Consider the following 24,826-nt stretch of genomic DNA (forward strand, 5'->3'; position numbering starts at 1 on the left):
GTCTGAGGCCTCGTCCACATGGATCTGTTTATTTTTAAAATAAAAGGTTTTTGTCTGTGTTTTTCCTCCCTTACACATGGATACTCTGTTGTAAGTCACTGACTGAAAACTGAGGTTTTATAACTGCTCTCTGAGGTGGAGATTTTCAAAAAGTGTCCCTAGGTATGAGTGTGTGTCAACCCACCATGACCCTGAACTGGATAAGGGCTTACAGATGATGAATGAATAATGTATATATATGTGTGTGTGTGTGTGTGTATGTGTGTGTGTGTGTTACTTTCAAAGAGAGTAATTCTACATTACAAAATGTGACACCACAAATAATTAAAATTGACAGAAAAAGCCCAAACACACATGACATACATATCAGATTTGCAAACACTACCACCTTTATTATTGGGAATAATCTCTTATGTCTTATAAGACACTTTTTCTTAAGAAAAAGTCACTTCAACTATGCAAAAACATTCAGAGCCAGATGAATAATCTCACACTAATCTCGCTCAGTCCCTAATTAAGAGTGAGGAACATTAGAGACTGAGACTGGGTTAGGAGGATTTCACTGAGTAAAAGTGCTGATGTTGGCATGAGTGTGTGTTTTCACAACGTTCTTGTTTTAGCAGCAGTAATAGACACTAGGCCTGAGACTTCAAAACATTGTCACATTCATCTCTTCCCCTTTCGGGGCTTTCTTTGAGAGCGGACGACAGTGGGTGGAAATTCCTTTGCGTCTCTGAACATAAATCCCTGCTCATGCAACTCAAACATCCTGAAAGCTCTGGTTAGTGCAAAACTGAGGCCTCACAGATACAAAGCTTCACCACAGACTTTTTCCCAGCTGGAAATGATGGGCGTCGTTATTTAGGAGTTCTCAATCAATATCATAAAATACCTCACTCACTGCAAGAATTCATCTACTACTGAGTGAAACCCTTTTAAATCCAGTCTGTGTCTCTCTGTTCCTCATTCCGAGAGCGCTGTGAGGATATCAGAATATTATTCAAACTATTTCTACCCAGTTTTACTGGTTTTTAGTGACATTGTCCAGAGAGATGAGATCATTTTCCTAATTTCAAGAAACAATGTGGAAAAATCTTGAGACTTCGTCTCATAAGCCAAAGGTTTGTGCCAAAAGTAAAGAAGCAAACATGAACTCAAAGGATGCGCTATAATTTTGCCAACTGTAAATATCCTTCCAACTTCTTTCATTTTCACTGGAAGAAAAACAAGAAATGGACTGAAGACAATACACATTGTATAGACCTAATGATGTAATGTTTCCAAACAAAATACCTGCTATATATCACCTAAAAAAACAACACATCCTGCCTGCTCGATACTTCTTGATTCCATCAAACCACATACCACCTTTTCAAAACAAAGCCCACTCTAGATAACCTTAAAATCCTGCTAAATGCCACATTAAATCAGCACATCCCACTCAGAATCACTTTAATAATATCACTTCATACCTGATACCACCTTATGGAAAATAATGCACCAGAACATCGTTTTTTTTACTCTTTTAGTAACAATAGGTAATGGTTTTTTCTGCTCCTGGGGCTCCCCTTAGAGCAATTAACTTTTACAGCACTGTACTGAAATTGGTAGGGAGTAGGAGGGAAGGGGTGGTTTCCAAAAGTTACATAGTGCAGTTTCTGCCATGTTGTGCTGAGCATAGCAGCAACAGAGGCTCTATTCTCCCTATTGCAGGTCAGTGAAGTATAATGATTTTGAAGCAGTAATTTTAAGGTAAAAATATTACATAGTGTTCCTTTGAGCTCTCTGTTTTGCCTACATAGTTGCAGAGTATATTTTGAGCTATTTGTGCAATTCTGAGACACCTCTTTCTTAAACAGTTACAGTTTTGTTTTTCTGACTTTTTGCCTGACACTCATTTTGGTCTTTTGGATGTTTATCTCTCTGTACTGATCTTTGGGTTTTGGAATATTTCTTCTTGTTTTGACCTCACTTTGTATTGTGTTAAATATATCTCCAACTGACTCTTATCCTTGGTGAGTGCTTTGTGACATCTAAAGATCCGTAAACCCTGTATATAAATAAAGAGTAATTACAGATGACTCAGATAGAGCCAAATATTAAACAGTACAAGTCTTTTAATTCATAACACTGAAATGAAAGTGGTTACTTAAAGTCTCAAATTCACACATCATTTGATTGAAAAAAGTTTGCCTTTGGTATTGTTGTTTTAACATGAAAACTGTGAACAACTTAGAATAGGAAATCAAAGTTTTATCCAACTTTGGATGGTTTAGACCCAATCACTCCCTTCACCATCAGTGGATCCTGTTTCCGATCATCTTTACCTGGAGCATTATTTGCGTCTGATCGGATTAGGTTGAACATATACTCAGCTCATCTGATTCTAAGCCCATAGGACTCCTCAGCTTGTTGGTTCTAATCCAATCTGATTCCCTATTTATTGGACCCTAGGCCGACCGTATTCTGGGCTCATTGGATCCCCAGTCGATCAGATTCCTCAGGTGATCCAACTCTCGTTCGAAAACTGGCCCAAGTCTCCTTACCTCGAAGACCTCCTGGTCCAGGATCCTGGTTCCAAACACTGTGATGCCATCTGTGTTGATGACCGCACGGTCGCTCCGACCCAGATGTCTGGTCACCTTCTTCTTACAGTCCACGATCATAGTGACAGATTTCTTCTCCACACTGATTGCCACACGGTGCCACCTGCACAATGAACAGAGCAATCATGCAAGGCCCAGAAACCACACTCTGCTCATCACTACAGATACACACTGTGTACATGGGCCTGAAAATCACACACTTAACCAGCCACACGCATACTCACCCAGTCATTCACACACTCAGCCCATCACTTATACACTCACATCTTTCACACTAGTAATTCACGCACTCAGCCAATCACTCACCCAGTCACTCACACACTCACACTAGTCAGTCACACCCTCACCCAGTCACTCACACCTGTCACATACACTCATCCAGTCACTCACACCCACAACCCATCACTCACTGACACCCATTCACCCAATCACTCACACACTCACACCTGTGAACAGTTTCACACACTCACCCAGTGACCTAGTTTCACTCAGTCACCCCAATCAACCAGTGTTCCTCACAGACAGACCCCAGAGGACAGGATCCCACCCAGGACCCTGAGACCCTGTAGCTTTATGTGTGTGTGTGTGTGTGTGTGAGTGTAGACAATACAACTCTTGTGTGGGAGACAAGCAACTTTTCTCTGTCCTGCACCATAGAAGGATGGATGAATTTCCGCTATGATTTACTGTCCTTGTGTCCCCTCATGGTGTCCCAATGTCTCTCTCTGTTCTTCAAACCCAGTGCAGCAACTAAATGTCTAAATGACCACACTTCCTGCTCTTACTGAACTGTGTCTCTGTCCGAGGTCTCAGAGCTCAGTGTGGTGTGGTGCTGCTTTATGTTTATTGTGTATCTCTCTCTTTAGTTCTCAGCAGTGTCCTCTGTGTCTCGGTCTTAGCTTAGTGGTCTCTGGACTCTAATCCAGATGTGTTCTGTGAGGAAGATGACAGAGCACTTCTGTGGCTTGCTCTGAAGAAGTGTATGCTAAACACTAAGTGTGGCAGAGAGAGAGAGAGAGAGCGAGAGAGAGAGAGAGAGAGAGAGAGAGAGAGAGAGAGAGAGATTCCCACACATTTCCTGTCACTGAGTTAAACTCTCTGTCTCACACTGAATCAGTTCCAGCCTTCTCTCAGTGTTTCTCCGTCAGCTTTTTGCTTGTTGTGTCCCTGTGGTTTTCTCACTCACAGATATCTTCAGCCCACGCTCCAGAGCAGATGATTTATCTGTTTATTTATCATTCTGACTTCGACAGATCGGACAGTGTAGATAAGACAGGTTGTAACACACAAACAGCCCTCACTCATGTTCTCCAGTCAGCCGTTATACTGACAACTAGTTGCTGTAAACATGACTTTCTCCATGTGGGGGACCTGCTCTGTGGAGCATAACCTGGTTTATTTATGCTGCTTCCGACAGTGCAGTTTGATTCTTCATCTTGTGGGAAATAATATAATAATTATAAATGATAAATAATTAATAATAATCACTGTTCCTCTGGTCCACAGCCCAGAGATAATGGGGGGCTTTATATCCCTGTAGTACACACTAGACCTTTGGTTCATGTCCAGCTGTTCCAGAGCATCCTGTGTCATTTAATGCTCTCTTTACATCCCTTATGTGTATTTCCATGGCTTTTAATTAGGGAAGTGAACACAACTACTGAAACGAGATTTACTGACCATAAACCATCATCATTTATGTTTCATGACCATTATCCAGCTTCTGTTAATCCATCAATATTAAACAGGCTGCTTTTTATGGAACATAGCTGCGAGGATTTGAAGGAGTTCAGACTCATAATCATCTGTGAGGGGGCTGGTGTTGGTGATTACTTCTGGATCACATTTGTGGTTTTGTTTTTTTAACTAAATGTAAAGTATTGATAAACACAACACTCTGGTCCACCTGCTCCACAGCTAAAAACAGCCCTCAGCTAGGGATGGACAGTTCGATACATAAATAGTGATTTTCTGATCCTTGCGTTTACATTTAAGAATCAATTCTGGCTCCAAAATATTAATATAATTTGTTTATTCATTTTGTAGGAGGGATGTATAGCTGTCCGTGTACCTTTCATTAATTGGTTTTCCATTTCTAATCCTGCAATAGAAGTATGGAGAACGACCCATTTCCCTATTTTGTATGTTATCAATGGCACCAGAGAATGTAGATTTTATTTGTTTTTTTTTCTTCCAATGCATCAAAACACAAATACAGGAAATATTAGAACTTATATTACATATATTTTGATTTTAGTTCACTATAAATTGATATTAGGTTCGTGAAGTGGGTCAAGTATGTTAATCTTTAATCTACCAGCAGAATAAGCTCCTCCATTTCAAAATATATGGCACTATTATCGTTAAATAATTCCAGTTGTGGCTAAAATCTTTAGCCCAATCCATAATCAGCCACAAGCAGGAATGAAAAACAAAACTCTTGTTATTTTAATGTATACTTGTTCATATTAATTTTTCGTATTTTGTTGTATTTAGTTTCTTCATGTTGTACATATTCCTCAAACATATTCCATGATGAGCTGTAAAGTTACAGAGGGCAATCACCAAGTGCTGAAATACACAGTGTGTAAAAATTGACAGCGCTCTACAAACTAAATAACTGCAGAGTTTCCAACCTGCTGTTATAACTGTACAGGGGAAGCCAACTCCATATTAATGTCTGTGGGTTTAGAATGGGTGTCATTAAAAGTGGAATGTGCTAGTGTCTCAATATTTTCGTCCTTGTAGTGTACATTTCATTACATAGCAATCAGTCCCAAACTGAGGTTGCGGTTGTCGACCGTGATCCGACCCTGTCCCAGTGTGTCCACTTACTTCCCATCAGAGAGGCTGATGGAGCGGAAGAGTGGATAATCCTCAGGGGCAGGTTTTCCAGTCTGATCTTCATACAGGAACACCGGAGTGCGTCCAATCTCCACTCCCAACTGCTGGATCCCTGCCTCGTTGTATACAGACAGCAAAAACGACTGGGTGCCAGCCTTGGGCTTAATAGTCATCAGGATGGAGAAATCCTCTGGGAACACGCCACCTGCAAACATGGGTGAAACATTACTGAGGGGGGGTCCTCAACTACATCAGGGGTGGGCTTCTCTAACAGGTTACATCAGAGACTGGACACGAGGGTATGGCTACATCACAAACACACACACACACACACACACACAGACACTCTCGTCCTCCCACTGACCATTTTGGGTTGATACTGACTACTGCACACTCTGAACACCCCATAGAGTTCTGGAGACTGACCAAAATATTATAACCATTAAAACTATATCCACTGACCATTTGTCCTGCTTCAACATCATCTTCAAGAACAGATGCTTCACTCAGTACACGATATACCCCCCCCACCACCACCACCACACTCATACTCACATTATTAAGGGAGGAACAGTCTCTACTCATCTGAGAAGGCTATATTGTGGAAACTAGAACAAAACTGTGAGGATCTGATAGAGTTCAGCCTCATAATCATCAGTAAGAGTCAGATACTGGTGCTGGTGATTAGTTCTGGATCACATTCATCACTCCAACTCATCCCAGAGGATCCATCACTCCAGAGAACACAGTTCCACACACACACACATGAAAACACAGTTCCAATGCAGGGGATCATATACTCTTCTGGCCCATGCTAGGCATTGGGAAAAATGACTTTGGGCTCATGTGCAGCTATTCCTAAGTGTCCCATATCATTGCCTGTTGTTCTGTACAGAGGGTACAGAGTGGAGCTACAACAGAGGAATACAGAAGGACTAAGACTGTAAGGGTCCTCTCTGTAGCCACCCTGAGTTTATTAGCTTACAGCAGCAATCTGTTTAATGAGATAGTGGTCTTCAGGGGGAGAAAACCCCGCCACCTCTCCTAAACAATTAAAACATTTATTTGCTGAAATTTCCTGTCTATAAAAACCCTGACGTCACATAGGTGAAATAATTAATTCACATGCTTGCGGCTTCAGGCCTGCGTCTGCGTTCCTCTGCAGCTGCGCAGACACTTCCCAATTACACACTAAAGAGGCCTCAGTTAACGAGCACACCCAGCTATCACACCCCCCCCCCCTCCACACACACACACACATCTAATACACAAACGTTTAATACACACAGCCTTAATACACACACACACACACACACACACACACACACACATTTAATACACACACAGGCTTAATAAACACACACACACACATACATGTAATACACACACAGTGTAGAGATGCCCTGTGTGAAGGAGTGATGTAGTAGACCATGTAATATTCCTGATCCGGTTTGGATCCCTCTGGAGTCAAACAGTAGCCTCCACTGTAAAAAACATTGCAGAGGTGCATTCCAGATCATGCTGTAGATTCTCCAAAAACAATAAATAAATCTGTGTTTTCCCTCACTGAGCTTCAGACGGTTCTGAGGCTTCCAGAGCTCAGCCCAAAACACCCGGCGTTTACTACACACACACACACACACACACACACACAGAACCAACACAAGCCAATTCTGAGAAAAACCCCATTTCACAGAGCTGCAGGACACAGGGGATACACTAGCCCACTCCCTCTGAGAAACAGCTCTGCTCCTCATAGACAAACGTGAGAGAGAGAGAGAGAGAGAGAGAGAAAGACAGAGAGAGTGCCTGTACAAGTGTACAGCTGTGTGTAAATAAATGACATTGCAGATGTCTATGATGTTTACCTGTACAGACAGATATGTTTACATATACAGGTGTGGTTACCTGAACAGACACATGTGTTTACATATCTATACAGATGTGTTTACCTGTACATGCAGACGGGTATTTACTTTGTTTAAGCAGGTATGTGTTTACCTGTTTACTGGGGGTGTTTACTTATACAGACAAGTGTGTGTATGGACAGGTGTGTGGTCACCTGTGTGAAAAGTTCAGTGTGTTTACCTGGAAACAGCTGCTTGGTGGGGGTGCTCAGCTGGGCTTTTTTGTTCACTCTGTAAGCTACATCTGGTTTGGATCCTCTCCTCACAGAGCAGAAACCCTGGGTTTTCTTCACTCCTTCTGGGGAACTCTGGAAATCTAGAATCTTCAGAACGTCCACAGGTTCTGCTGTGGGAGAGAAAGAGTCGCCACGGTTACAGAGATGTAAAAAACATGTCAATATTTGTTCACTGTAGAACAGAAACCTGTCTCTGTGTGTCAGAACATCTGGAGCAGAACCAAAGGTCATGATGCTAAAGAATTTAATGGGATGGAGAAGTGGCAGTGGCTGCCTAGCAACCAAATTATACACTATAGGAACTGCATAGCACCCTAGCAACCACTGGATTTCATGGCTGTTTCTCAATACAAAGTACGTCAGGTTCGAACTGCGGTACTTGGTAGCACAAACTTGGTGAGTTTGACTTGTGAGTACAAACTCCCAAGGACATGATGATGATATTATGGTCATTCTTTAATTACAATGCCAACATACTTGATGAGTCACTGTCCTGTAGTGGGGAAAAAAGGCACCGTGCGAGGTTGGTGTGAAATGCATTCTGGGATATCTGACTTTCTAAAGTCTACAGAAGTCTTGTCCGAGTGCATCCTCAATAATACGCAGAGCTGGAACGCATCCGGGTATTTGCAGTGTACTTGGATAGATGTGGACTTTTACACGGAACAATACTTAGGCTGTGACTGATGACTTTTTCCAAGATCTCAACGATGCAAGAACACAAATGAGCACATATTAAAAAACAGCTCATAACAAGCATTTAGCAACAACCAACAACTACTAAATTTACCATAGCAACTGGCTTGCAACACCCTAGCAGCTACCTTTCATACCATAGCAACCTCCTACCAAATCCCAGCACTCTGGTGGTGGGTTGCAGGCAAATAAATGAACAACATCCGTAGTGGCTGCCTAGCAACCACTTTAGGCACCATAGCAACCACCTAGCAACATCCTAGTAACAATTTAACAGTATCCATACAAGACCTTAGCAAACACCTGCATCCATGTGAATTTCAGTATGAGCTTATAGTTAAGAAAAGTTCTGAAAGTTGTGTTTTTTGAAAGAATAGATTAAAAATATTTCTATGCCACTTCTCTACAGAACTCTTTTTTATTTAAAGTCTGAACCAAAACTGTTGTGGAACCTCACAGAAGATTTATGGACATTTTAAAAACTATGTACTTCAGGAAATGCATAAATCTCTGAGCATGGTTTTATTTACAGCTTTATAACACAGTTCTGCTTCACCTCCTGTTTATTCAAATTAGGAACAAAAGTAAAACAAAGATGGAAGGTATTTGTGGGGCTTTTTTATGGGCCTTTTAACATAACATAAAGAAAAGGCTTTTGAGCTTTATCTGGTGAGACAGACTGAGACAAACTGAGACAGCCTGAGACTGACCGCACACTGACAGCAGAGTTGTTCTTGTTGACTCCGATGCAAACTGTGACTGACAGGTTTATGGCAGGAATTTCTCAGCTACTGTAACTGCAAAAGACCCCACAGTGGTTTTATGACAAGCATGAGCAATTCCTCAACATCTGAGGAGGAACTGTGAGCAAGGCCTCCTGGAGAAATCCCAGTGCAGAACAGGGCTGGAAAGATAGAGCTGGTGTTAGTCATTGCTCCTCTGAGCTCCACAGACTCAGGGATTTACGAGCAGCTCAAATTCAACACTGTAACACACTACACTCTGTCTGTTCATCGCCCAATTCAGCACAAAGGACAGGGTTATTGCTCAGAAATCGCTTGCCCATGTCTCAGGAGAGTTAATGGTTGTCTTTGGATCTGACCTCAATATCATCCAAGAGATAGTAAAGAGATTTTAAGGAGATACTACAGAGAGGTCAAGGAGACATTCAAAAGATATCATGGAGACACTACAGACACTACACACAAATTATGGAGACATTTCAAACAAATAAAGGAGATATTAGAGAGATTTAAAGGAGACACTCCAGAGATATCAAGGAGACACTACGAAGATTTTAAGGAGATATTGCAGGGATATTAAAAAGAGATACAACACACAAATTAAGGAGACACTACAGAAATATTAAGGAGACCTACTGAGATAAGGAGAGTTACGGAGAGTCTGACTATTAAGCCCCTGTATCTTTCTCATTTTGAGTTTATTGTAAATATACTGTTATTATTGTTTCCCTGACACTTGATGTTGTTTATTTATTTATTTGTAATAAACAGATATTTTTCTGGCAGCATGAATAGGGGAGTCCTGCTGATCTCATGCACCCCTCAAACCCTCCAATACATTCCTTTTCCTCTGAGAAAGAGAGAATCCATGGGAAGTGGCAGCTCGGAGTGGGCTCTGATGAATGAGGTGTTGCTGGAGGTCAGGAAGATAACTGTGTTTCTGAGATGTCTACTGCTCGCCGAGAACAGATTGGACTCAACACCGACATCAATCATGCAGAGAGACTCTCTTACATAAGCCCCTCTGAGACCTGGTGGAGAAACACCAACCAGGAATCAATCACGGGGGTGGGCATCTTGCCCATATAAGGAGTTCCAGGTCTGAGATGGAGGTCTCTGTTCGCAGGGGGTGGGATGGGAGGGTAGGGGGTAGAGGTGGTAGGAGCCAAAGGCTTTAAAGTAAATTAGGCTCCTGTTGTCTGAAATAACCCAGTTTATAACCCACCAGGAGCTAGTGTTGAATCCATCATTCCAGAGAACACCAGAGGAAACACCTTCCTGAAATCAGGAGATGGTTGTGATTGTTGTGAGGAGCAAATCAGCCTCAAAATCCACCAGATCCTCCTGCAGTGTGGGTTGGTGTGTCCTGGTGTGTTGGTGTGTGCCAGTGTAGTTTGGTTTGGGTCAATGTGGGCCAGCATGGACCGGTGTTGGGTCGATGTGGGTCTGTCTGTTTTGGCTTGGGTTGATGTGGGCCGGTGCAGGCCAGGTGTTCTCCTTCACCCTCCCCTAAAAATCCCAGCCCACAGGAGCTGTCCTCTCTGATGATAAAGGGGTGTCTATAAATTTCTGGACACCGAGGACATCTGACTAAGGGTCAGGCGGCTGAGAGGAAGCATCTCGCTCAAAGCCCAAAAAACAATAGACCACAGTGAACTCCATCCTCCGGCTCTGCCCCACTTCCAACAGTGAGGTTTGTTAATCCTCAACAAACACAGGTTCTGTTTTTCAAACTCTCTGACATCACAAAACCACTGTCCAATCCCTGCAGCGATCCTGGGAAAGTGCTTAATCAGGATCACCATGAAGCCTTTTCCCAGAACATCAGACTCAGGATTCAAAGCAGGATTATCCAGAATAAAGACAACAACTTTATAACACACACACACACACACACACACACACAGACACAGACACAGACACAAAACATTCAACGGTATTTGGTGTTTGTGGAAGTTTCAGACTGATTTAATGATTATTTTAAGTCTTTGAAGTGAAGCTTGATACTTCTTCCAAAATTTTCAACAAAATGCTCTGCTTTCAGAAAGTCTCTGTGCTCAGAATTCCTCTGGGATGTAAAAATAGAACAGACTATGTCTTTAATGAGAGAGAGAGCTTTTAAGAAATGAGACTAATAACAGCCCACGCCCTTCAGAGCAGTTAAGACCAACAGTGTGTAACTGCTCAGGCCTCAGTCCAGACACCGTCAACTACAGAAATCACTGCTTACTGAAGGACATCTGAAATCTGCCTGTGTCTCTAATATCCCTCACTCTGAGACACTGTTTAAATATTATAATATTATTCCCTTGTTTCCATGTGTTTTTATATAATTTCATCTTTGGGGAAAGTGTTTTGTTCCATTTGAAATTCATTGTGTTAGTTAAAAAAAAAAAAAACACAATTTTAATATTCTTCTCCCAGTACAACAATCTCTCTCTCTCTCTCTCTCTCTCTCTCTCTCTCTCTCTCTCTCTCTCTCTCTCTCTCTCTCTCTCTCTCTCTCTCTGTCTCTCTCTCTCAAATGTCTCTTTGTGCTCCTAAAATGCCGTTCTCTGCGGCTGCATACCTAAAGGCTCATATATTCCAGATGTGGAGAATTGGCCGACTCCGGAAGGCCACGCTCACAGAAGGTTTTAAAACACTGAGCTATTCCAAGCCCATTAAACCAGCACAGAATGAGCTGGAATTATCCTTGAATGTGCTCTGAGAGTTCTGCAGGCATTTATCTCAACTCTTCACCTAACTTCTCTGTTATTACCTTCACTCAGGTAAATTCACCTGGAGACACACATTTTAATAAACCACTGTGTAAATATACAAATCTACACACTTTCACTCATTTTGTGATGCTAACATCATTCCTGCTCTGAGGAGAGTAACATCTACTGCTGTTCATCAGCTCAACATGCTCGGAGGAGAACACTAACCTCTAACTCTGTTCTTCAGCTCAACACCCTCGGAGGAGAACACTAATCTCTGATTCTGTTCTTCAGCTCAACACTCTCAGAGGAGAACACTAACCTCAGATTCTGTTCATCAGCGCAACACTCTCAGAGGAGAACACTAAGCTCTGACTCTGTTCTTCAACTCAACACCCTCGGAGGAGAACACTAACCTCTGATTCTGTTCATCAGCGCAACACTCTCAGAGGAGAACACTAACCTCTGACTTTGTTCTTCAACTCAACACCCTCGGAGGAGAACACTAACCTCTGATTCTGTTCATCAGCGCAACACTCTCAGAGGAGAACACTAACCTCTGACTCTGTTCTTCAACTCAACACCCTCGGAGGAGAACACTAATCTCTGATTCTGTTCTTCAGCTCAACACTCTCAGAGGAGAACACTAACCTCTGACTCTGTTCATCAGTGTAAAATACCCTCGGAGGAGAACACTTACCTCCGATTCTGTTCATCAGCTCAACACTCTCAGAGGAGAACACTTACCACTGACTCTGTTCATCAGCTCAACATGCTCAGAGGACAACACTAACCTCTGACTCTGTTCTTCAGCTCAACACGGTCAGAGAAGAACACTAATCTCTGACTCTGTTCTTCAGCTCAACATGCTCAGAGGAGAAAACTAACCACTGACTCTGTTCATCAGCTCAGCATCCTCGGAGGAGAACACTAACCTCTGACTCTGTTCTTCAGCTCAACATGCTCAGAGGAGAACACTAACCTCTGACTCTGTTCTTCAGCTCAACACTCTCTGAGGAGAACACTAACCTCTGACTCTGTTCTTCAGCTCAACAGTCTTAGAGAAGAACACTAACCACTGATTCTGTTCATCAGCTCAACAGTCTTGGAGAAGAACACTAACCACTGATTCTGTTCATCAGCTCAACACTCTCAGAGTAGAACACTAACCACTGATTCTGTTCATCAACTCAACACTCTCGAAGAAGAACAATAACCTCTGATTCTGTTCATCAGCTCAACACTCTTGGAGAAGAACACTAACCACCGATTCTGTTCATCAACTCAACACTGAGGAGAACACTAACCATTGATTCTGTTCATCAGCTCAACACTTTCAGAGGAGAACACTAACTTCTGATTCTGTTCATCAGCTCAACACACTTAGAAGAGAACACTAACCACTCACTTTGTTCTTCAGCTCAACACTGAGGAGAACACTAACCACTGATTCTGTTCATCAACTCAACACTTTCAGAGGAGAACACTAACCTCTGATTCTGTTCATCAGCTCAACACTCTTGGAGGAGAACACTCAGGGTGTAGCTATTATCGAGTTCCTCTTCAATTCAGTGGAACATTCTCTGAGCTGCTGAAATGTTCATTGTCTATGCCAAAACTGGCAAACCACCTCCTAATTAAAAACTTGGCAACTCTGATCTGAATTACAGGGCACTGGAAAATGGAGTGAAATTCAATCTGCAGAACTATGTCCTGTTTATAAGCGGAGAACCTCAGGGTTCCGTGGTTCTGCTGACTCAACCCTCTAAACTCAGCGTGTTAAAGAGATCATCTCCACAGCAGAAACGGAATCTCATTCAGGCACTTTCTACTTCCCTCCTCATTCCCACTTTATTCCCTCCTCATTCATTATTTATTCTGTCATTCGCTCATTCCAACTTCATTCCCTCATTCTTTCATTCCCTCATTCATCCCTCATTTCTTTATTCCCTGCCCCTTATTTATTCATCCCTCCATGTTCAGATTATAGCTCAGATTTATTTTATTAACCCTCCACCTGTGATTCACCTCACCCTAATCTCAGCTAACTGCTAAAATCATTCATTTCAGATTTTAAAATAAGCAACATATGCAAAATTAATCAGAATAATTTGTGCAAATTAGATTGATATATGAACACGAATCATTCAATATTAAAAATAATCAGCAAATATAAATTAAAACAGCTGGATGGGCTGGGCTACACTGCAGCAGGTTGAATGGGTGGGGCTACACTGCTATAGGCTGAATGTGCAGGCTACACTATTGGAAGTTTAATAGATTGCTATACTTAAACTGTAAACACACTGGAATTTTTGGCATCACCAATTGAAGTGAATTCATAATTGCCCATTTTTTTCAGCTGAAAATAAATGTAAATAACATGTTAAATACATTCTAGATTAAATAATTAGCTTCTTAAAGAAGGAAAATGCTGTTTTCATTATGCATTTTAAAATATGAATATGGTAATTAGCAATAATTAATTATGAATGTTAATTCTTAATAAAATATCTCTGGATTCTGTGCAGATGAGAGATGTCTGATGTTACTCCAGTTTTTTAAACAGATGCCAATAAAAACTTAAAATACACACATTTTAACACAGCCCAGTTGAACAGCTGGAATACACATCTGTCTCAGCGAGAGAGAGAGAGAGAGAGAGAGAGAGAGAGAGAGAGAGAGAGAGAGAGAGAGAGGCGGGGGGTGCAAAGAGACTGAGAAACTAGAAAAGGAAAGTGACAGAATAGAGACTGACAAAAAAACATAAAAATAATCGGAAGAAAGGGAGCGAGAGAAATACATGAATAAATGGTAAAATAGAGAGAAAATAGAAACAAATGATAGAAAAAGTGAGAACAATATACAGAGAAGGAGGGAAAGGAGCATGAGAGAAAACAAAAATGAGAGAAACAGAGAGAGAGAAAGAGAGAGAGGGATTATTAAAGTCTTTAACAGTGTGATTAGAATCACACACAAACACACACACACATTTGCTGCTCCAAGCATAAAGGGATAGATAAAGGGATGGATAGAGTAATCAATGTGTGCAAAAGAGAAATAAATAATGGCTGCACTCAAACAGTCTCAAACACACATCATTCTCTCTCTCCCTATCTCTCTCTATCTCACCCTATCTCTGTCTCTCACTCACTCTCTGTCTGTCTCTTTCTATCTCTCCCTCTCTCACTGTCTCTCTCTCACCTGCATATGTCCCAGAGGCCTGTTGGATGATAATGATGATGGTGGTGATGATGAAGGTTGATGTTGTGAAACTCCTCAGGTTCTTCCACCTCCACTTACACCTCCATCTCTGATCCATCTCTGGAAACACTCCCGGAAAACTCAGTACACACTCCGTACACTCGTATCTCACACACACACACACACACACACTATGTATTTCCTCTTAAACTGTCATCTCTCTCACACACTGCTCAGAAAAGCTGAGCCTCTGGGTTCTGGACGTTCTCCGGTTGCACAGTCAGAAGGTGAGTGTGTGAGAGTGTGTGTGAGTGTGTGTGAGTGTGTGATGAGGCTTGAGGAGTGAACCTGAGCCTGACTGAAGGAACATACTCCAGAGAGAAAGCTCTACTTTCTTTCAGCCAATCACTGCCCAGGAAAGAGCACAAGCTCAACCCCTCTCCTCCCGGAGAGAGGCTTAGACACACACTCTCTCTCTACCTCTCTCTCTCTCTCTCACACACACACACACACACACACACACTCAGACACATCAGTCACTCTCTCACACACTTATACACACTCTGAGAAACTTTACTTATTCACACTCTTTCACACACACACACTTATATACACTCGCAGGGACTATTTACTCGCACACACTCACTCAAACCTTCACATAGTCTCTCAAAGGCTACAATCACTTACACACTCACACACATTCCAGGTATGACTTACATTAACACTTTTCAAAACTTCCCACACTCTCTCAGAATTCATATACTCTCACACAGTCTGAGACAAGATCCCTGAGACAGAAACATGAAAACCTTTTCTGAAACTGTGAGAACTCTTCTTTAGTACGTTCAGAAAGTGGTCTCTGTGAGATCTCTGCCTCTGTTACAGCTCCCACCCTCCCACCTGCACTGTGCTCAAAGAACACTCTCATTATTTCTCTGTAACACGGTGTTTTTTTTTTTAATATATATATATATATATAAATGACTGCTCAGCATTAATTGCTTCTACAGTTTCATCCAGATCTGGAACTCCTGTTTTTCCTCGCTGGAAATATCTTGGAAACACCTCAGTATTTTGAACTGAACACTAGATGTTGCTAGATGCAGGCAAACATGCTGAAGACACGCCCCCTGATAAAGGTGGCCACACCCCCTGAGTTTTTAAGGTCATATAATTAATCATTGCTGAGGAACCTTCTGGATCATTGCTTTTATTAAAGGTTCCAGCTTCCTGTCCCTCCGCCCTTCTGACCCCCCAATCGTCTGACCCTCCACCTTCCTGACCCCTGACTCTTCAGACCCACCACCATCCTGACCCTCCACCCTGCTGACCCCCAACTCTACTGACCCTCCACCTTCCTGACCACCCATCATCCTGACACTCTGGGACACTTTGGACCAGCTGCACATGAGCCTCAGCTCAGCCTCAGTCTACAAGTAGTGTATAACCCCCCAGCATTGATCTATGGAGCAGTGGAACTGTGTTCTCTGGAGTGACAGAGCTACATCTACTGCATTTGGAATGAGTTGGAGTTTCCTCCAACACCAGCCCCTGACCTCACTGGTGTTTATGAGGCTGAATGCCATTAAAGCCTCGCAGCAATGTTACTACACAAAATCTAGTGTAAAGCAGAAAACTAGAGACTATTTTAGTCAAATTCCTTCTGCGCTTTTCTGCAAACTCAGCAAGACCACACTCGTGTTTTTTTGTTTTTTTTGTAATTTTTTTTTTTACAGAAAACCTTTTTCTTTTCGCCGTGTTTCCTTGGAATGAAGCTCAAAGCACCCAAGTTTAAAACCACAAGGTTCTCAGGTTCTGACAGGACCAGGTTGGTCTCTCTCTCTCTCTCTCTCTCTCTCTCTCTCTCTAACACAGAGCCTTATGTACACTGAGAAAAATCATCTCTATTCTAGTCTGCATCTCTAATATTCTTCACTCTGAAAGTGCTTATTAAGAATATAATAAGAATAACTGGCATGTATTTGCATCATTTAAGGAATTTTATTTTAATTAAAGCAGCTTTAATTTGACTTGATTTTTAAAATATGTCAAACATCAAAAAATCTGTCAGTGGAATCAGAGACACATGCCCTAAAGACAACCCCCTAAACTAACCACAACTGCCCTGAAACATCTGAACACATTTCAGAGACTTACAGTAATGTTTATGGCTAAATGCCATCACATTCCAGCAGCAATATTCCAGCATCTTCTTCATTTATCAACAACTGCAATTACCGCCATTGGAATAAGACTTAGTGTCTATAAACAGGTGAATACACATACATCTCAGAGACGCAGACCGGTTGACTCTGACTGCGCAGCTGCAGTCCTGGCGTCTTCTTTCTCCTCATCTATTTTCTCCCCTCTGTACCGTACAATTTTCAGCAGATTCCTCCTGCATCGTAAACCATGTGATTAAATAAACCAGGGCTGTGCCCAGAAAGGCATTGTGTAATTATTCTATAATAAGCTCCGCGCATAGGGCACATCAAACTGGGTTTTAAAGAAAGGGTCCAGGAGTTTAAACACAGCTTTCAATTACTTCAACCCGTCTGACCTACTGTACGATCCGTCCCCACCACAACTGCCTACGTCTCATATACACATACACCACACAGTTAGGGAACACCGAGAACAGTCCCGTTATTCCACAGAATAATTCAGAATCAGAAATACTTTATTGATCCCGGGGGAAATTGCAGTTATTACAGTTGCAATAGTTTTTGTAAAAGAATAAACACTCTACAACAAAAAAGAGAAATTTGCAATATGTACACATTTCATTTCTTAAAAAATACAGTAAAGCGGAAGTGGATGTGATAATAAATATGGAATATACTTTATAAATTGCACCTCTGAATTATTGCACACATAATTAAGAAAAATGAAATTTATTATCATTGTTATTGCACATATGAACAGTATAATTTGGTACTGAGTTTTGCATGAATGAAATATGGTGTCACACATTGAGGGAGGAATTATGGAGTTTGATGGCCACAGGAAGGAATGACCTCCTGTGTCAGTCTGTTGTGCATTTCTGTGGAATGAGTCTTGTGCTGTGTTTCATCTCTGTGTTGTAGAGTGGGTGGAAGCCATTTTCCATAATGACCTGCAGCTTAGATAGCATTCTCCTCTCCGACACTGCCATCAGCGAGTCCAGCTTCACACCCACAACATCACCTGCCTTACGGATCAGTTTGTTGAGTCTCTTGGTATCTGCCACATTCAGCCTGCTGCACCAGCATGCAAAAGCATATGGGACAGCACTCGCCACCACAAACCCATCCAAGATCCTGAGCATAGTCCGGCAGATGTTGAATGACCTCAGGTGCCCCGGAAATAATAGAGAAGACTTTGGCCCTTCCTATAGAGGGCGTCAGTGTTCTTAGCCCAGTCCAGTTGATTGTCAGTGTGCACTCCCAAATATTTGTAGTCCTCCACAGTGTCCACACGGACCCCCCTGATGGACACAGGTGCTTTGTCCCACCTCAAGTCCACCACCAGTTCCTTTGTCTTTGTCATGTTGAGCTGCAGATGGTTCAGCTCGCACCATGCGACAAAGTCTGTCACTGTCAACCTGTAATCATCCTGCTGATACATCCCACTTTTACAGAGTAATCAGAAAACTTCTGAAGGTGGCAGGTCTCTGTGAAGTAGGTGATTTCCGTGATGTAGAGGGTAAAGAAGAATGGAGTGAATACAGTTCCCTGTGGGGCTCCAATATTGCATTGGAGGCATACATACTGTGGTCTGCCAGTCAGGTAGTCAACAATCCAGGACACGAGGGGCCATCTACTCGTATCATTTTCAGCTTATCGACTCAGAAACGCAGGCAGAATGGTGTTGAATGCACTGGAGTCAAAAAACATGATCAGCCAGCACTGTGAGGGTTTGTCCAGGTGAGCGTAGTCTGGGTTGAGCAGGTAGATGATTGTGTCCTCAACTCCCAGGTGATAGGCGAACTAGAGGGGGTCCAGAACTGGATGGACCAGGACGAACCTCTCCATGGTCTTCATGATGTGGGATGTCAGTGCCACTGGCCTTTAGTCCTTGACACAACTGGGTTGCGACATCTTTGGAACATGAAAAATGAAGGACATCTTCCACATCACAGGGACTCTCTGGATTCTCAAGCTCATGTTGAAGACATGTTGAAGAGAGCTTATAAAGAAATGTTTTTTTACCTGGTTGTTATAGAAAGGTAAGTAAAAAGACACGTCTCCCTCTGAATCTCAGACCACGACCCTTGATGGCCCACCCATTTATATTCATATGATAGCATGATAATCCGGCCATTCTTATTGGAGGATTATGATGTGTGAAAATGCTCATTTTAGTCATATAAAAGAATACATGGCTGTGTTTTCACACTGAGCATGGAGCTTCAAGATTGGAGCAGTCACGCATTACAGAACAGCTTCATTTTGTGATGAGTAAGTGAAATATATTTGACAAATTTTTCAGAAGCATTTTCGGTTAGCACTGGTTAGCTTTGATGCTATGCTAGTGTAACCCGCCCACTTTGTGTGTGTGTTACGCCTGATGAAACCTGCGTTGTGTTCTGGCGTGTAATTATGGGATATGAGACAGAACTGGATCTCTAGTTCCTTTAATGACAGCACACTTCATACCTGTAGTACAGGAAAACAATCATGAGTCGTGTGTCACGTATCTGCTAGGCTGGCTCTTCTCCGGCCATGCAAGAAAGCTCTGTGTGTATTCAGTAGCACAGAATAACATAATATTTTGACAAATAAAAATTACTGTGCAAGTCTCTAAGTCAGGCAAATCAGCAGCATGTGCACTGTCCATCTCATCTACACCATCACAGATGACACTATGACCATCTGCGGACTGTGAAGCATACTCCCCTTCCACTGAATCCACACCGGGTTTGAAATCGGATAGGACCCACAAAGAAGTCCTTTTTGCAGAAGACTCAGTGTCCAAACTAGAAAGTCGTTTCGATCCTCTGCTGACACTGAGGTCACCAGCATTAGATGAACTGACCAGGGACTGAGTTTCTAGAGTATCCTGAATAGGGAGGAAGCTCACGTCCAACAAGAGATTCCTGTGTACAACTTTACAATGGCCTGAGGCATCACTGATCCGGTAGATGTGGGTCTTGGGGTTCCTCTCCACAACAGTGTAAAGCATAGGTTCCCACCTGTCTGCTAGTTTTTTCTTGCCTCGCTCACCCTTATTGGCGAGCAGAACACGATCTCCGACATTGAGACAAACACCTTTGATTTTCTTGTTGTACTGATGGGCCTGATGTTCCTGTTCTTTGCTGGTGTGGAGCTGAGCAATTCTGGCAGCCTCAGACAGGTACAACAGCAAAAGCTCAGAGTATTTGTTGAAATCTGACGCGATGGGATCACGCAGGACTGACTTGAACACGACGTCCACTGGAAGCCTTGGGACGCGGCCAAACATCAAATAGAACGGGGCATAACCGGTAGTCTCATGAACCGTAGCATTATATGCAAAAGTTAATGTCTGGATCTGTTGGGGCCATTCCTGTTTGGCTCTAAGAGGGAGTGCCCGCAACATGTTGCCAAGGGTGCGGTTAAACCGCTCCGTGCCACCGTTGCCCACACTGTAAAACATTTCATGTTAGTTAAACTTAGAAACTCATGTTCACCTGCTGCCTTAAAAATGTGAGTAAATTCAACTTGATGGCAAACTTTGTTTCAACTCAAAAGGTTATGTTCTACTAGTTGTTTAACTAATGATCATTAGTTGTTGCAACTTGATACAGTGAGTTAAAACAACTTACTATTTTACAATATCAGTTTCAGAGAACTCACTAAGCCTTGTTAAATAAACATTATTCCTATTCATTTAGATTTACATTTTCAAGTTAATTTAACTTTAATTATATTCATAAAAACTGTCATTTTAAGTTAATATTTCCCATTAACACTTATCTTAATGACAAGTTTCCCAATCTATTTAAAATGCACACTGAATTCACTTTTGTTTTAACATAAATCATTTATTTGAATGAGAACAGTGTTACATTGCCTTGTTATTAAAAACAGCATGTTCATCCTTTTGGAAATGCACCAAAACATCAACAATCTGTGCTTCATGGTAATGCAAAATAAGGTTCTTAAAAACATTAAATAAAGCATCTATTTTATCAAAACATCCAGGTTTCGCCAATATTTTACACAAACGTGAAATAGGTGACGGTGTGTATCTACTTTTAAAAATAATGTAAAATAAAATTCTCTCTCCATTTGGATGATTTTTAGTTTACTACATAATTTGATTATGTTGCTGCTTAAACCTTTGCAACAAAACTTGTAATATGTACAAACAAGTTTCTGTAGTAATTCAAACAGACACTTAATATTGAATAAAACTTATACAAGTTAAACTTCTGCCATGTACAAACAACAGTTGTTTTTGTCCATCAAACATACCATTCCACCTTAAAAGACGTGGAGCATTTCCCCAAAATTATAGCCATCCCCTTTAAGGCTTGAGGTGTGCAGTCTATAAACGTAACCTCAGTTTATTTCGTAGTCCATGCACGCGAGCTGAACATTGGTCTGGTTTTATCTTCATGATGACCCTCTGCAGAAATTCATATGTGTATTTCATTTTGCGAGGGTACTCTAGATTAAGGCAGTGTATTGTACCCATTAGCATAACAAATCCAGTGGACACATCTTTGATTTCATGAAGAACAACTGCCTCCTCTACCACCAAAGCAATGTTGAAAATTTTATTAGGAAAAGCATCATGGAGAACACCATGTCCAATCAGAAGTCCAACGCGCGTTCCCTTCATGAAGACATCCAGGGTTTCACCATGAACCTAAAAGACATGGACAAATTAAGTTCCAATTTATCATGACCAGACACTTTATTAAAACTATATGTAAACTTCATAGGTGTACAGTTAGACTGCAGTCTGGCTGTATGTAGTTAGCCCTTATATACTCTGTCCAACAATGGTCAGGACCACAACAGAACTACTACTACAGCATGTTGTACTGGTATAAGTGGATCAGACAGCAGTGCTGCTTGAGTTTTAAACCCCTTATTATCACTGCTGGATTGAGAAAAGTCCATGTACTAAACATTAAGCCAACAGCGTCCTGTGTCCACTGATGAAGGACAAGAGAAACTGAGAGTTACTATCTGAGGTGGACCAACGAGACAGGTGTCTCTAACAGAGTGGGCAGTGAGTGGACACAGGGTTTAAAACCTCAAGCAGCACTGCTGTGACTGATCCACACTAATAGTGCTGACCAGTGCATGACCTGTCAGCACAAAGTCAACTAAAATGTCTAAATAAAGTCTTTTGAATTAATACCCCCATTATCTTAATGTGTAAATGTATTTTCTTACATCACACATCCTGATTATCTCAGTGGTATCCTCTGACAAGAAGCTTGGAAGACCAAGTAGGGCAGCTGTTCTTCTGTTTTGATTTGTGTCCTACATACAAATAGAGTGCACATAAACATAATTATCAAAATTCCTTATTTTAGTACATATTGGCGAGTACATTTTTATACGCACCTCCTTTTTAAGACACTGCATAACACTGTTAAGTGTCAATTTCCTGCTTTATGAAACAGTTGCCTTGAACCGCTCTATAAGTCTTGGCACGAAGGCATCCAGTCAATCTAGGAATGGCTGCAACTGGTCAGTGGTGATTATTCTACAGAACTCTGCCTTTATCTGAAACAGATGTATAAGACAGCAGATTTGTCAATACATTTTGTTAATACTCTTCGGTATTTTGTCGAAACTAAAACATTAAAATCTTCTGTGGAAAACCTCCCTCACCACACTTTAGAGTATAACTTGCCGTCTATCTGTATATCCCTCTGGTGTGCTTAACGTAGGAGAGCTATGCAACGGAAAAACGAACTCTGACGGTAATGACTGAGCCAATCAACAATTATTTGAGGCTCGGATAAACAGAAAACCCATGGTAATGTCTACTATGCGGAATATTTCTCTTTCCACCAGGCAAAAACTTAGCAACACCATCACGTTTTATCAGCACAAATTCACAAAATCATAAAAATACACATTTAGCTACCTCCTCGCTGCCTTCGTGTTTTCAGCGGGAATTCCCCTTACTTCGCGAACTTTCCACACAACTCTCAGCGTAGTAATCTACAGTCTGCCTCAAATTAGTCCGGTGTGTCCCTCCGCCACTGGAATTAGACGACTACTGTTTTCTACACTTTCAAGGTTTCGGATTAAAATCATCTGTGGAAAATCTCCTTGACTTCAGAGTATAACTTTAAACCCACTGTATAATTCTCTGGTGTGCGTAACGTATTCAGAGCAAAAAATGGCGAGCTGTGCAGCGGAAAAACGAACTCCGATGGTAGTGATAATGACAGTCAGCAGCTAATTAGCAGCAATTAACAATTATTCGAGGATTGGACAAACAGAAAAAACATGGAAATGCTATCTAATATGCGGAATTATTCTCCTTTCGCAAGAAAGGGGCAACATCATTACTTTTTCAGCAAAAAAATACTATAAAAAATATACATTCACCTCCTCGCCGTCTTCGTGTTTTCAGCGGGAATTCACCTTACTTTCGCGAACATTCCACACAACGCTCAGCGGAGTAATCTACACTCTGCCTAAAATTAGTCCTTAGTCAGGTGTGTCGCTCCGCCACTGGAAGTAGTCAACACTGTCTAGATTTTATCTGAAATATTATGTAAATATTTAACTTAATTTGAGGTTTGAGGTTAATTTGAGGTTTGAAAACTGATAAGCATAATGTTTTAATGGTTTTCTACAAATTGTTCTGTATAGTTAAAAAATGGCGCCAAGTGTTTAATAGATTCTCTGCATTGCCCCTCCTCCCACTTTTCATTTATTTTTTCAACGTGTAACTTACAGACATGAGTTAAATGAACATTGACAGTGCAGACAAAACTCACAAATAGTCAAGACAATAGATTACTATAATTTTAAATCTTGAAAACCTAAAAACTTGAGTTCATTATTAAAAACTTGTAATGACATATTAACCTGAAGAGAAATAATAAGTTCACGTAACTTAATGAGGCTGTAATGTTTTACAGTGCATAGGGTGATAGGCAGTGGTATGGGACTTTGCAACGCCAGAAAGCTGAAGAAGCTCGGACACTAACTCACTCTCAAAGCTGGGTCCCTGGTCCGAATGGATGCATTCGGGGAAACCATATACACAGAAAACAAAGTCCCACAACTTCTTAGCGACCTGCTTTGCAGTCTGGTTCCTGCATGGAAAGGCAAAAGCCATCTTTGTGAAATGGTCTGTCGCCCCGAGGACGTCAATAGAGCGTTTCTTCCGATCTTCTGCCGACCAGAAATCAATGCAAATGAGCTCCATAGGGGCTGAGGTCTTTATGTTTTCCAATGGGGCACGTGCAGCAGGCTCTGGGGTCTTAGCGAGTACACATCTTCCACAACATCTAACATACTCCTTGACATCCCTCTCCATACTGGGCCAGAAGAAACGCTGCCTTGCAAGGTGTAGGGTCCTAACTTGACCTTGGTGTCCTGCCAAATCATGTACTCCATCCAAAGCCATGGCCCGTAAACTCGCTGGTAAAACCAACTGAAGCCTTTTTCTTTTGCTCACTGGGTCTCGTGTTTCCCTGTAGAGGATGCCATCCTGTAGTCTGAGTTTCTCCCAGTGCTTAAGCATGGCCAGTGCCCTCACATCCATACCATGTCTTTCGCGTCTTGAAGGATGTCTCCTACGAATTATGAATGGCAGTACAGCAGAGACGGTTGAATCCTGAAGTTGGTGTTCCTCCAGCTCACGCAAGGTAAGTGATGGCAAAGTATCATGACCAGCTGGTTGCAACTGTTGAACGAGATGAAAAAGGGAAGCGGCCCTAGT

The 24,826-nt window shown here is 41.8% G+C and overlaps 1 protein-coding gene and 1 long non-coding RNA gene across 3 annotated transcripts in view; both read right to left on the reverse strand.

Moving 5' to 3' along the window:
- The window catches only part of LOC136678673 (collagen alpha-1(XI) chain-like), a 99,081-nt gene extending 83,948 nt beyond the window's left edge, over positions 1–15,133 (reverse strand). Inside the window, exons 1-4 of the mRNA XM_066656761.1 lie at positions 14,939–15,133; positions 7,539–7,703; positions 5,442–5,655; positions 2,547–2,709 (exon numbers count right to left, since the gene is read on the reverse strand). Coding sequence (XP_066512858.1) covers positions 2,547–2,709; positions 5,442–5,655; positions 7,539–7,703; positions 14,939–15,056 — 660 coding nt within the window. The 5' untranslated portion in view covers positions 15,057–15,133. The remainder of the gene's footprint in view (positions 1–2,546; positions 2,710–5,441; positions 5,656–7,538; positions 7,704–14,938) is intronic.
- A 6,206-nt stretch (positions 15,134–21,339) lies between these two features.
- On the reverse strand, positions 21,340–23,542 carry LOC136677649 (uncharacterized). Of its 2 annotated transcripts, none has more exons than XR_010796399.1 (4): positions 23,482–23,542; positions 22,483–22,644; positions 22,309–22,398; positions 21,340–21,772 (listed from the first exon to the last, which is right to left on the reverse strand). It is a non-coding gene; the product is annotated as an uncharacterized lncRNA (long non-coding RNA). The 2 variants fall into 2 exon arrangements; XR_010796400.1 differs by lacking the exon at positions 23,482–23,542 and adding an exon at positions 23,012–23,054.
- Positions 23,543–24,826: the final 1,284 nt, after the last annotated feature.

The sequence above is a fragment of the Hoplias malabaricus genome, chromosome Y (genome assembly GCF_029633855.1).
Source record: "Hoplias malabaricus isolate fHopMal1 chromosome Y, fHopMal1.hap1, whole genome shotgun sequence".
NCBI classification, from domain to species: domain Eukaryota; kingdom Metazoa; phylum Chordata; class Actinopteri; order Characiformes; family Erythrinidae; genus Hoplias; species Hoplias malabaricus.